This window comes from Sus scrofa, chromosome 6 (genome assembly GCF_054392235.1).
Source record: "Sus scrofa isolate SSC_HxYL_T2T_F1_AM1 chromosome 6, Sscrofa_HxYL_maternal_Yorkshire_Landrace_v2.0, whole genome shotgun sequence".
NCBI lineage: Eukaryota > Metazoa > Chordata > Mammalia > Artiodactyla > Suidae > Sus > Sus scrofa.
The window spans coordinates 75,127,974-75,140,436 of record NC_139388.1 but is presented as its reverse complement, the minus strand read 5'-3'; the positions used below and the strand labels follow the sequence as shown (position 1 = coordinate 75,140,436).

The following is a 12,463-nucleotide window of genomic DNA, read 5'->3' as shown; positions in this document are numbered from 1 at the left end:
GGAAACTTCAATATGTTATGGTATGGCCCTAAAAAAAGCAAAAAAAAAAAAAAAAGCAAAAAAAAAAGGTAAGAGGGTCTATGGAGGATTAATTAATTAATTAAATTTTTTTCTCCACAAATTTGCATGTCATCCTTGCACAGGAGCCGTGCTAATCTTCTCTGCATCTTTCCAATTTCAATATACATGCTGCCAAAGCAAGAATGAAGGAGGGTAAATTCAAATCATGTTGACAAATGACAAAGGTGTTTCTGAGTGGGCTTCATTCACTGGAAGAAGACACAAGGACAGTATGTATCACGGGCCAGCAACAATATTCAGAAGCACAGAAAAGGAAGCAGCAGTGATATCACAGCGAGAAAGCCCACCTGAGCAACCACTACCAATTCCTAAATACAACAACTGGCTTTGTGTATAATGTTTTCATACTTAAGTTTCTCCAAAGACCAATAATGTGTTGCTCCATTCTTCAGATCCTGGACTTCTACGGCCACCACTGTACGAGGGAAAGGTCTGTCTTCATGAGTTTTTTCCATCTCAGTGGGAAGTAATTCAGGAGGCAAAGGGGAGTACAAGGTATCAGTCAGCAGAACAAACTGAAACTGCACCTAAATGGAAAGAAGAAACCATTGACAAATGGCATTTGTGTCTTTAACAAGCAAGCTTTCGGCAAAACGATCATGCCCAATGGGAAAGAGGTCACACAGGAGTCTGTGCTCAACACCTTGTGATAGACTGAAAGAAATGGCCACTGGACATATGCATCATTAAGCTATTTACAGGTTCTATTTTCCTAGCCTGGCCCAGTGTTTCTGCACAAACTAAAATCTCGACAAATATATTTTGGATGACTGAACAAAGACTTTCACAGAGACCAAAAGGTGGGCCCAGGAGTGCATCCTAGTGAGAGACTAATGAGAGAGGCTGGAGACATGCTAAAATTTTCCATTTTCCATTCAGAGGATTACAACTATTACTCCTAGACGCATCTACTAGGTAAGCGCTTTGCGTTCGTCATGTCATTTATCTCTTGATACCACCCCATGTTTTTACCAACTATTAATGAAAGGCTAGGCCCAGCTGTAAGAGAAAGACATAGGCCCTGCCAGCATTTAGCCTATTTGAAGAGGGGAAGAGTTAATAACTAACTATGAAATGAGACAAGGATGTGAATGAAGAAGACATCTTACCCCCATTTTACAGAACGACATTACAGCCCCGGGAGAAGGTAATGATTTTCCCAAAGCCAGGCGGCCTGTGCTCTCACCTACACTGCGTATCGCCCTCCCCCCGGCCCTCCGTGACTATAGCAGTCAGGAGACTGGGAAGCAGGGCGACATACAAAAGAACGAATCTGGGGAAGTCATCACCGAGGCTGGGCACCACTTCACGCACATCTACCCTCTCATTCGCCACAAAAGCCCGGGGTGGCAGGCCTGCTGCCAAGCCCACTTTGGAGATGAGGGGATGGAGGCACGGGCTATTAGGGTCAAACGACTCTGAGAACTGGGACTGGAACCTGGCTGTCTAGGTGCAGAGTGTATGTGCTTGTCCATTAAGCAAAACTGCCTCTTAGACCCTGGAAGAGGAGAGGGCACACAGGACTCAGAGGTGCAAACTTAATGGTAGAAACTAGAAGAAAATGGAGAGTTTTAGGAACTCGACAGAAGTCTTTTTCTACTAATACATTTCTCTAGCTCTTGTCAGGAGTACAGCCTCCTCATTTGTAAAGTAAACAGAAAACAGGTTATTTTAAAAACTTCATTTAACACATGTTTAATTAGTACCTACTCTGTTCCAGGCACATATATTAAATGGAGGCACATATAAACCTACTTCATAGCAAAAAGCTGCTGAATTCATCCAAGGGAAGGGTTAGCTCAAGGTGAGGACCAGGAAGCCCCTCAGGCCCAGCTCTGGCTCCGAGGGTCCACGTTCCCACACCCTCCATACCTTCTTCTTCAACTCCACACTGATGGCATTGGCCTCCTTCAGGTAAACAGCATTGCCCCAGAGTAAGTCCCTTAACGAGGTAAACTGGTGAGACTTCCATTTCCGGAAGGCCCACTGGGCCAGCTCAAATTCATGTTGTGTCCAAGGAACTGAAACAGCAAACAAAGGGTATTTATTTAATGATGACCTCATGGCTCTGCAGAGATTACATCCTTCCTCTACCTCACCTCTTCTACCAAGTTAAGGGGATTTCCAGTTGTTCTCCATTTTTTTTCAAGATACATCTCTAATATGTGGCTTATAATAATTAAAAAAAATCTTGGTATGTTGTACAACTCCAGATATATCTATTTTTCTTTCTAGTACAGGGAAAAGAAGGTCATATTTCACTTAGATGTTTAAAAATAAAGAATTTACTATATAAACTAAGAAGAGTTCCTTCAAAGTTAATTTGAAGGCTTGAGATTACTAACAGGTTACGTGGAGAAATAATGCATACTGAACGTTCGTACTTCATGGTAAGGAAATAACTAACAATTAAAGCCCTAATTCTTTTTTTTTTTCCTCTTTTTGTCTTTTCTAGGGCCGCACCCTTCGCACATGGAGGTTCCCAGGCTAGGGGTCTAATCGGAGCTGTAGTTGTTGGCCTACGCCAGAGCCACAGCAACGGCAGATCCGAGCCATGTCTGCAATCTTCACCACAGCTCATGGCAATGCCGGATCCTTAACCCACTGAACAAGATCAGGGATTGAACCCACAACCTCACGGTTCCTGGTCAGATTCGTTAACCACTGTGCCTGACAGGAACTCCCTAAAGTCCTAATTCAACTAAGAAATTCTGTAAAACTTCAGACAGGTCTCCATAACCAAGCAGTGTGATTTGCAATCTGCCAGAAATAGTTTAATGTACACTGATATATTTCAAAGCCCTCACTGAGAAATCCCTGACATAAACCATAAACCAGCAAATAAAGCGAAATACATACATATATATATATATATATATATTTTTTTTTTTGTTACACCCACAGCAGGCAGACATTCCTGGGGCCAGGGATCGAACCTGTACCACAGTGGTAACCAGAGCCACAGCAGTGACAATGCCTGATCCTTAACCTGCTGAGCCACCAGGGAGCTCTAAAACAGAGTATCTTAACAAAGATTAAGCCCTGTTATTTATTTGCAACATAAAAATGAACTTCACATCTCAACACAACAATGGGAGGAAAAAGTATGTATACATGTATGTATAACTTGGTCCCCATGCTGTACAGAGGAAAAAAAAATGAACTTCATAGGTATCGTAATATGAGACAATTTATACAAATTGCCCAAGAAATTTCTATGAAGATAGTGCTCAGAAAGCTTGTGTTCTAAAGGACACTACTAGCCCCACCCCACCTCACAGAAAACAGCCTGGACTCTCAGCACTGAGCATCTTTTAAATTATCTTTAAACTGGCTCAGTAAAGTGTTCATAAATGGTAGGACTGATCAAGTATGATCAAATCCAGCTTTGGTCACAAGGTAAAAAAGATTCATTTGACAATACAGATCTAAAATATATACAGAGGAAAGTTTCAGTCTCTAGGTTTCACCTTCTTCTTCCTCTTCTTCCTCTTCAGTTGTTTCTGCAGCCAAGGATCGAGTTTCCACCTGCTTCTGCAAGGCCTGCAATTTACTCTCATAGTCCTGAACGAAAAGAAAGGAGATAACATGTAGGAGAGAGACAAGAAAGAGGGAAGGAAAACAAATGAAAGGAATATTGGGCAAAGGAGAGAAAGCGAAACACAAAGAAAACAGCAGATAGAGGCAGGAAACAACAACAAAAAGAAAGACGTACAGAGACATGCTTCGAAAAAAACCAAAAAGCAGGCAAGAAAGTCTGTAATGGGTAAATACTTTAAAAAATCTTTGTGTTCTAAGGAATTTAAATGCAGTCTCTCTTTTTTTCTTTTTCTTTTTTTTAGGGCCACACCTGCAGCATATGAAGTTCTCAGGCTAGGGGTCGAATCAAAAGCTACAGCTGCCAGCCTATGCCACAGTCACAGGAATGCCAGATCCGAGTCTTGTCTGTGGCCTACACAACACAGCCTACGGCAATGCTGGATCCTTAACCCACTGATCGAGGCCAGTGATAGATCCCGAATCCTTAAGGATTAGCAGGGTGAGTTATTGCTGAGCCACAACGGGAACTCCCTAGTCTCTTTCTATTCCGAGACTCAGGAGTTATTTGGGATTGTGGTACAGAGGGAATTTTGAAGGGGAAAAAAACCACATGTATCCCTGAAATGTTAACATACATTAAATAGTATCTTTACACATCCAAGAATTTCAGAGAAAAGCAACACTGGAAAAGGTTAAATTCACCATTATCGCCAACAATTCTAATTATCTATTTCGATGGAAGAACAATTAAGACTCATGACTCTGAAGCTCCCTATGGATGAAATATTACTATCTTTACAAGTGGAGGATGAAGTTAGCCTTCAGGTAATAAAGTGCTCTTAGAATTGAAATAACTTATATATTGCATTTAGTCATTCAATAAAGAAACTTTATTTTAAAATATGCTAATATATGGGAGTTCCTGTGGTGGCTCAGCAGTAACAAACCTGACTAGTGTCCATGAGGATGCGGGTTTGATCCCCGGCCTCGCTCAGTGGGTTAGGTATGTGGTGTTGTGGACAGCTGCGGTGTAGGTTGCAGATGTGGCTTGGATCTCGTGTGGCTGTGGTGTAGGCCAGCAACTACAGGTCCAATTTGACCCCTAGCCTAGGAACTTCCATATGCCACGGGTGAGGCCATAAAAGAGAAAAATATATACATATATATACACTATTATAATACAAAATGTATTATTATAATATAAATCATATTTATCCTTCCTTTTCCATCTACTCCATGCAGTCTCAATGAAGGTGATATCACTTCTAGGAGAACAACAACAACAAAAAAAAGTCCCTGGGGGATAAAAAAAAATAAAACATTCTTTTTATATATAAAGCACAAATATACAAACAATATGTAAACCAGTATACTGTATATTCGAGGTACTAAAATTTCCAGGTAGGGAGAGATTAAGGGAAAAAAAATATCCAAAAAAGTTTCCTTGAGGTGTCAATGAAAAAAACCTTGCATTTTTTGAAAATAAAATAAGTTAAGAAAAGAAACTTTCTTTCTTTTAGGGCTGAGCCCACGGCACATGGAAGTTCCCAGGCAGGGGTCCAATCAGAGCTGCAGCCGACCTACAGCTCATGGCAACACTAGATCCTCAACCCACTGAGCAGAGCTAGGGATGGAAACTGCATCCTCATGAATACTAATGGGGTTCATTACTGATGAGCCACAAGGGGAACTCCAAGAAAAGAGAGTTTCACATAATAAAATACCAAATCACAGCATAAGGATAGCATTTCAAAATATATTATTGGGTTTCCTGTTTCTCTGGGAGGCTGTCAGGAGACGGAGAGTTTAGGTATGGCCATATGCTGTTTTCAAACAGAGCTCTCCAAGTCACAAATTGAATATTCCATGCATTACAGAGGACCACTGAAAACTAGCAAACCATTACAAAAAGCGCTCCCGACAGCAATAAGAAGGATGCAATATTCTCCAGGCTCCAGTCATTTATCATTTCATCTCACAAAGTAAGCTTTCTTAATGGAACTGGCTGTGACTAGTGAAACAGCTTTTTAAAGATACCTAAACACAGTTTTTAGGAGACTACATACAGTGGGGAAAAAAGAAAAAGAAAAAGAAAAAAATAAAAAATTAAAAAATTAAAAATAAAAAAATAAAAAGCTAGCAGGTAAAAGACACAGATTTTGCTCCTGACACCTGCCCTAACTAGTGGTACAATTCTGAAAACATTAATCCTTTCCACACCTCATTTTTGTCATGTTTAGAATGAAGATTTTGGTATCTGAAATGCTTACCAAACAGGACTGCAGGAAGGAGCAAATGACGAACTGTTTAAAAAATACACGTGGAGGTCCTCTTAAATAGTAACACACTGTCAAAATGATAGGCAGTGTTTTAAAATCTATTTTTCTAAGTATACCCAGCTCCCAATCTTGGTTTCTAAATGCCATTTTCTACCAAAAGGAACCAGGGCTCCCTGGGAAAATTCCAGATTTGGAGCAAGGAAAATACAAGGTGACCCCAGAATATCATGTGCCAGAAAGCACAGAGTATTCAATAACTGAGGGGACCATTTCAAAAGGACAAAGACTCCACTGGCCAACAAATAATAATAACAGGAGAAGAACACATAGAACACTGAGTAAAAAAGAATCTATGAGTCCAGTGATACTGAAAGAAGGCGAGAAAACAGGGAAGCTCTTCTTCACCAAAGCAAACAAACAAACAAAACAAAAAAGGCAGTGAATAAATGCAGAGGGAATGACAGTTAGAAAATAACTACATTGCAGCGCCAGAACTGTAGTAACCCAATCAGGTAAGGATCGTTAATAAAAGCTAAAATAATTGAGTGAAAGGTGGATGAAAAACAGAATATTCACACAATCTCAAGTGCTTACTAACAGGAGAACCAGTTGGGAAACGTCACCTTAAAGAAACTTATTAAAGGTTAACCTTACTGCTACTAGGACAAATCGACACTTTATATCCACCGATGTAAAGAAAGGGGAGTACAGGATACAGGGCCACACCAGCAGCATGTGGAAGTTCCCAGGCTAGGGCTGAAATGGAGACACAGCCATAGCCACAGCCACAGCAGATGAGTCGAGTCTGCAACTTATACGTAGTTCTTGGTAACACGGGATCCTGAACCCACTGAGTGAGGCCAGGGATCGAACCCACATCCTCACGGATACTAGTGGGGTTTGTTTCCACTGAGCCACAAAGGGAACTCCCTTTATAGCATTTTTTTTTCTTTTTTTTTTTTTGTCTTTTGTCTTTTTGTTGTTATTGTTATTGTTGCTATTTCTTGGGCCGCTCCCGCGGCATATGGAGGTTCCCAGGCTAGGGGTCCAATCGGAGCTGTAGCCACCGGCCTACGCCAGAGCCACAGCAACTCGGGATCCGAGCCGCGTCTGCAACCTACACCACAGCTCGCGGCAACGCCGGATCGTTAACCCACTGAGCAAGGGCAGGGACCGAACCCGCAACCTCATGGTTCTTAGTCGGATTCGTTAACCACTGCGCCACGACGAGAACTCCCCTTTATAGCATTTTTAACAAAAAATAATTAATTTTTCATTTTGGCCTCCTCATGGCACATGGAGTTCTCAGGCCAGGAATCAGATCCGAGTTGAGACCTATGCTGCAGTTACAGCAACAAACGGATTCTTTAACTCACTGTGCCAGGCCAGGAATCGAACCTATGTCCTTGGTGCTACAGAGATGCCGATGATCCCTTTGCACCACAGGGGGAACTCCCTAACTTTAATCTTGAGGAAATAATCAGACACGTTAGAATATGGCCTAGACTCTTCAAAAACACCAGCGTAACCAAAGATAAAGGAAACATCAGAACCAAATGCAATAAATAAACCTTGACTGGATCTTGGATTAAAACAGACACACATACATTGCTAACATTTACATATTTTAGACAATTAGAGAAATTTGAAATTGGACTGCATATTACATGATATTGAATCAGTATTAAGTTTTTGGATGGGGTGATGGTATTAAGAGATATCTTTAATTTTAGGAGATACACATCTTTAGGGATAAACTGACAGGATATAAACTTACTTTCAAATGCCTCAGAAAAAAATATATAAACATGGGTATACAAAGGCTAATGGTAGTATTTTTTCCAAAATGAGAGGTTGGGGTGAGTTCCTGCTGTGGCTCAGCAGTAACAAACCTGACGCATAACCATGAGGATGAGGACTCAATCCCTGGCCTTGATCAGTGGGTCAGGGATCTGGCGTTGCCATGAGCTGTGGTGTAGGTCGCAGCCTCGGCTTGGATACCACATTGCTGTGGCTGTAGTGTAGGCTGACAGCTGCAGCTCCGATTCAACCCCTAGCCTGGGAACTTCCATATGCCACAGGTACGGCTCTAAAAAAAAAAAAATAGTTTTTTTGGGGGGGGTCCTCTAAAAAAACCTATGTATTACATAGGATTCTTTCAGCAAAAAGAGTAAGTGTTGGCTCATCTAAAAAGCATAGGTGCAAAAAAGGTTAATATTTTATCTTGAGAATTCTTTTTTTCATTTGTTTCCCCAATTTTTAATTCTAGTAATATAGTTACAACATAAAATGTACCATCTTAACCATTTTTTTTCAGAGCTTTTTTGGATTTTATTTTATTTTTAAAATTAACATTTTATTATCATTGATTTACAATGTCTGTCAATTTCTGCTGAATATCTTAACCATTTTGAAGTTCAGTGGTATGAAAAACATTCACAACGCTGTGCCCCACCACTCTCCATTCTTCAGAACTCACTCTGTAAAACTGAAATGCTTTGTCCACCAAACAGTAGCTCCCCTAACCCCAGCTCTTGCCAAATCTCCCTGCAATCACCTTTCTACCTTCTGTCTATGCTTCTGACTACTCTACACAGCTCTTTAAAATGGAATCATACAGTTGTGGTCTTTTTGTGACTGGCTTTTTTTTTTTCTTTTTTTTTCTTTTTTTGAGGATTTCCTCAAGAACAGGCTTATAAAGCTGGTCAAAATACCAATGAAAACTATAATCCTTAGTTTCTGACAGTTACGGTATGAAGGCGACTTTCCGTAAAGACTGTGGTTGTGTTTTAGCAGCAGTAAAGTTGACATAAAAAGGTGTCCCATAATGCTATACACCTAAAATTTAAACCACATTCTTATCAGGGAAAATTTCTATTAGCAGTTGGTAGTCCAAATATCCAAATATCAACACCAATTGTTGGACTGGCCTCCTCTTCCCCAAACCAGGCTGCATATGAGCTTCCAACAAGGACACTTTGTATGTTACCAGAAAAATGCTAAGCCCTGGATTTTCCTACAACAAATGGATAAAGAGATTCAGATACTACTGTTCTGTTGATTTCATGGTGAAAACTGGGATAATTATGGGAAACACATTAAAAAACATTGACCTTTTGTGTTTATAAAAAGTCCCAACTAATTTAATATATAGCACTCCATATTTATAAAGGCACTGCATTGGCTGTTTCCGCTTCTAGAATGTTCTCTCCCACCTGACCATCCTTGTGTTTTAAGCTTACTTTGTGCTATGAATATGAACTGTGAAAATGCTACTACTGTTATCCTCATGTTCAAAAAGGAAAAAAAAAAAAAAAAGCATATACCTTTCCAAAGATCAGAAATAACCACTGGTAGAAATAAGATTTGCACTCAGGCAATTAGACACAAGGGCATGCTTTTTTTTTTTTTTTTTAAACCACTATCCATCCATTCATTAAATGAGAAACTTTTTCATTCATTCCTACTATGTGCCAGATGCTAGGAATACAATGGTCTATAAAACCAAAGTCTCACTGGTGAGGGAGCCATGATAAAACAGGAGAAAGACACAGTACACACTACGATTTCAGCAGAGAGAGGTACTATGAAGAAAGATCAAGAAAGGTAGTGATCAGGGCTGAGAGAGAGGAGCGGAGGAAGACTTTTAGATGAGAGGGTCAGGGAAGGTCTCTCTGTAGAGATAACATTTAATCAGAGATCTAAGCAAGCATGCAGAGATCTTTGGTGGAGGTTGTTTGTTCCAGGCAAATACAGCTCACAGCAGGTGCACAGGTTCTGGGATGGAAAGGAGCTTGGTGTGTTTAAAGAAAAGCAAGGAAACCTGTGTGGGCAGACCAGAGGAGGGAGACAGGTTGGAGATGAAGTTTAGAAGGAGTCAGATAGGAACTGGTTTATTGATGGCTTTATAGTCCATGGGAAGGACTGTGAATTTTACTCCAAGGGCAGCCATTGGGAAGTTTAGAGCTGGCAAGTACTCTGGGCTCTGTATATGTTTTTATTTTATTTTTTTATTTATTAATTTTTTTTTTTTTTGCCTTTTCCAGGGCCGCTCCTATGGCACATGGAGGTTCCTAGGCTAGGGGTCTAATCGGACCTGTAGCCCTGGCCTACGCCACAGCCATAGCAACACGGGATCCAAGCCACATCTGCGACCTACACCACAGCTCACGGCCACGCCAGATCCCTAACCCACTGAGCAAGGCCAGGGATTGAACCCGCAACCTCATAGTTCCTAGTCAGATTCATTAAACACTGTGCCACGATGGGAACTCCCTCTGTATATGTTTTTAAAACACCACTTTCCATGGAGAGTAGCCTGGGGGCTTGGAAGCAAGGCCAGCAGTCATGAAGCTGTCGCAGCAGTTTCGAGGGAGATGACAGTGGCCTGGTCCAGGGTATCAGCAACAAAGGTGATGAAAAGAGAGAGGCGCTGGGATATGTTTACAGGCAGAAGAAACATGACCTAAAGACATGATCTTGGGGTATGAGAAAAAGGGAAACTGGGGATCACTCTTGGATTTTTGACCTGAGCTAGTTATTCTGGTATAGTTTATTTACTTATTGTTTATGGCCCCATCTGTGGCATATGGAAGTTCCCAGGTCAAGGACTGAATCTGAGCTGTGCTGCAACACCAGATCCTTGAACCCACTGTACACTGGGCCTGGGATAGAACCTGCACCTCCACAGAGACCAGAGCCACTGCAGTGGGATTCTTAACCCACCATACCACAGCGGGAACTCCTGGTTTAGACAGTTTATGTGTGAGATGCTGGTTAGCTATCTGGATGCCAGGTCAGAGTTTTGTGTCTGCGTCTAGAGGCCCAGGCTGGTGAGAGTACATCTGAGAGTCAGCAGAGCCAGAGGCAGGCAGTGGTCTGCAGACAGACTGGACGTGGATCCTCAGCAGCTGCGTAGCGATGGGAACATCTGTAAAACGGGATTAAGAGTACCTTCTTCACAGAAGAGGGGTACTGTGAGGATTCAGTGAGCTAATAAAATGCTTCTTGGTCCAAGTACAGCTAACCCTTGAACACCACAGGGGTTAAAGGCACCGACCCTCCATGCAGTCAAAAACCTGCATGTTAACTTTACAGTTGGCCCTCGGTGTGGGAGGTTACACATCCACAGAGTCAACCAAGCTCGGATTGTGTAGTGCTGCCAGGCGTGTTCATTTAAAAAAAAAAAAGTCATGTGCAGAGTTCCCGTCGTGGCGCAGTGGTTAACGAATCCGACTAGGAACCATGAGGTTGCGGGTTCGGTCCCTGCCCTTGCTCAGTGGGTTAATGATCCGGCGTTGTCGTGAGCTGTGGTGTAGGTTGCAGACGCGGCTCGGATCCCGAGTTGCTGTGGCTCTGGCGTAGGCTGGTGGCTGCAGCTCCAATTCCACCCCTAGCCTGGGAACCTCCATATGCCACGGGAGCGGCCCAAGAAATAGCAACAACAACAACAACAACAACAACAACAAAAGACAAAAAAAAAAAAAAAAAGTCATGTGTAAGTGCAGCCATGCAGTTCAGAGCCACACAAGGTGTTGACTTCCCCTTCATCTGTGTGAACATGGAAGGTAAGGCCGCAGAAATGCATGAGGGCACCTGGGGGATGAAGTCCACCTTTCATTCCAAGGCTCCTGGCTGCAAACTTTCAGAGCCCCTATGTTTTTCCCTCACAGCATCTGTCACCGGTGTGCTGGGTAACCAGTGGTGGGGCTGTCTAATGACTGTCTCTTCCACAACTCTGGGAACTGTCACTCACCGCTCAATCTCCAGCATCTGGCACTTATCTGTCTCCTAGATCAGACACACAGTCATGTACTGATCTTCCAGCTAACAGTTCTCGAAAGTGACCACCTTTTAGAACAGAGGTTGGCAAATCTGCAGGACAAATCTAGCCAAAAGCCTGTCTTATTAAATCCAGTAGTTCTGTCGAAACCCAGCCATGTGCATCCCTTTGCATACTGTCTATGGCTGCTTTTCTGCTACAACAGTGGAGCTGAGTAGTTTCTTTTTCTTTTTTTAGCCACACCCACAGCATGCAGAAGTTCCTGGGCCAGGGGTTGAACCGGAGCCACAGTAGCAACCCGAGCCACAGCAGTGACAATGCCAGGCCATCAGTGAACTCCCAGAGCTGAGTAGTTTTGACAGAGGACTGAGGCCCATGAAGCCTGAAATATTTACCATCTGGCACTTTACAGAAAAAGTTTGCCAATCCCTGTTCTAGACAGTGGTTCTCAAAGGTAGATGCTGATCCAGCAGCATCAGCCCCACTGGGGAACTTATCAGAAAGACCCCCACCACAGACCTCCCGAATCAGAAACCATGGGGGTGGGCCCAGCACTCCATGTTCTCAGCCCCTTAGGCGATTCGGAGGCATATACGGGTAGAGAACCACTCTTCTGGGTGATGTGTACAGATGAACAGTGAAGAAACTAAGAATTCTAGATGACTTGACCTTCTCATGGAAGGACCAAATAAGCACAGATTATCACTGTTAGACAGGGAGAGTGTCCTGGGGCAGGCAAAGGGGCGTGTGAGCCCCCGATCTGGAAGAGGAGATAAGCATA

At 42.4% G+C, this 12,463-nt stretch overlaps 1 protein-coding gene and 1 non-coding gene across 22 annotated transcripts in view; both read right to left on the bottom strand.

Moving 5' to 3' along the window:
* The window catches only part of KIF1B (kinesin family member 1B), a 168,023-nt gene that overhangs the window by 50,717 nt on the left and 104,843 nt on the right, over window positions 1–12,463 (bottom strand). For all 21 annotated transcript variants that reach the window (XR_014807045.1, XM_021095313.2, XM_021095321.2 and 18 more), the window contains 3 exons: window positions 3,552–3,645; window positions 1,954–2,102; window positions 430–608 (listed from right to left, as the gene is read on the bottom strand). Coding sequence is in view for 20 of the 21 variants with exons in the window: in XM_021095313.2 (XP_020950972.1) it covers window positions 430–608; window positions 1,954–2,102; window positions 3,552–3,645 (422 nt within the window). In the remaining variant the exon portion in view is untranslated. The remainder of the gene's footprint in view (window positions 1–429; window positions 609–1,953; window positions 2,103–3,551; window positions 3,646–12,463) is intronic.
* LOC146402554 (U6 spliceosomal RNA) lies at window positions 99–201 on the bottom strand. Its single transcript, XR_014808795.1, has one exon. It is a non-coding gene; the product is annotated as a U6 spliceosomal RNA (small nuclear RNA).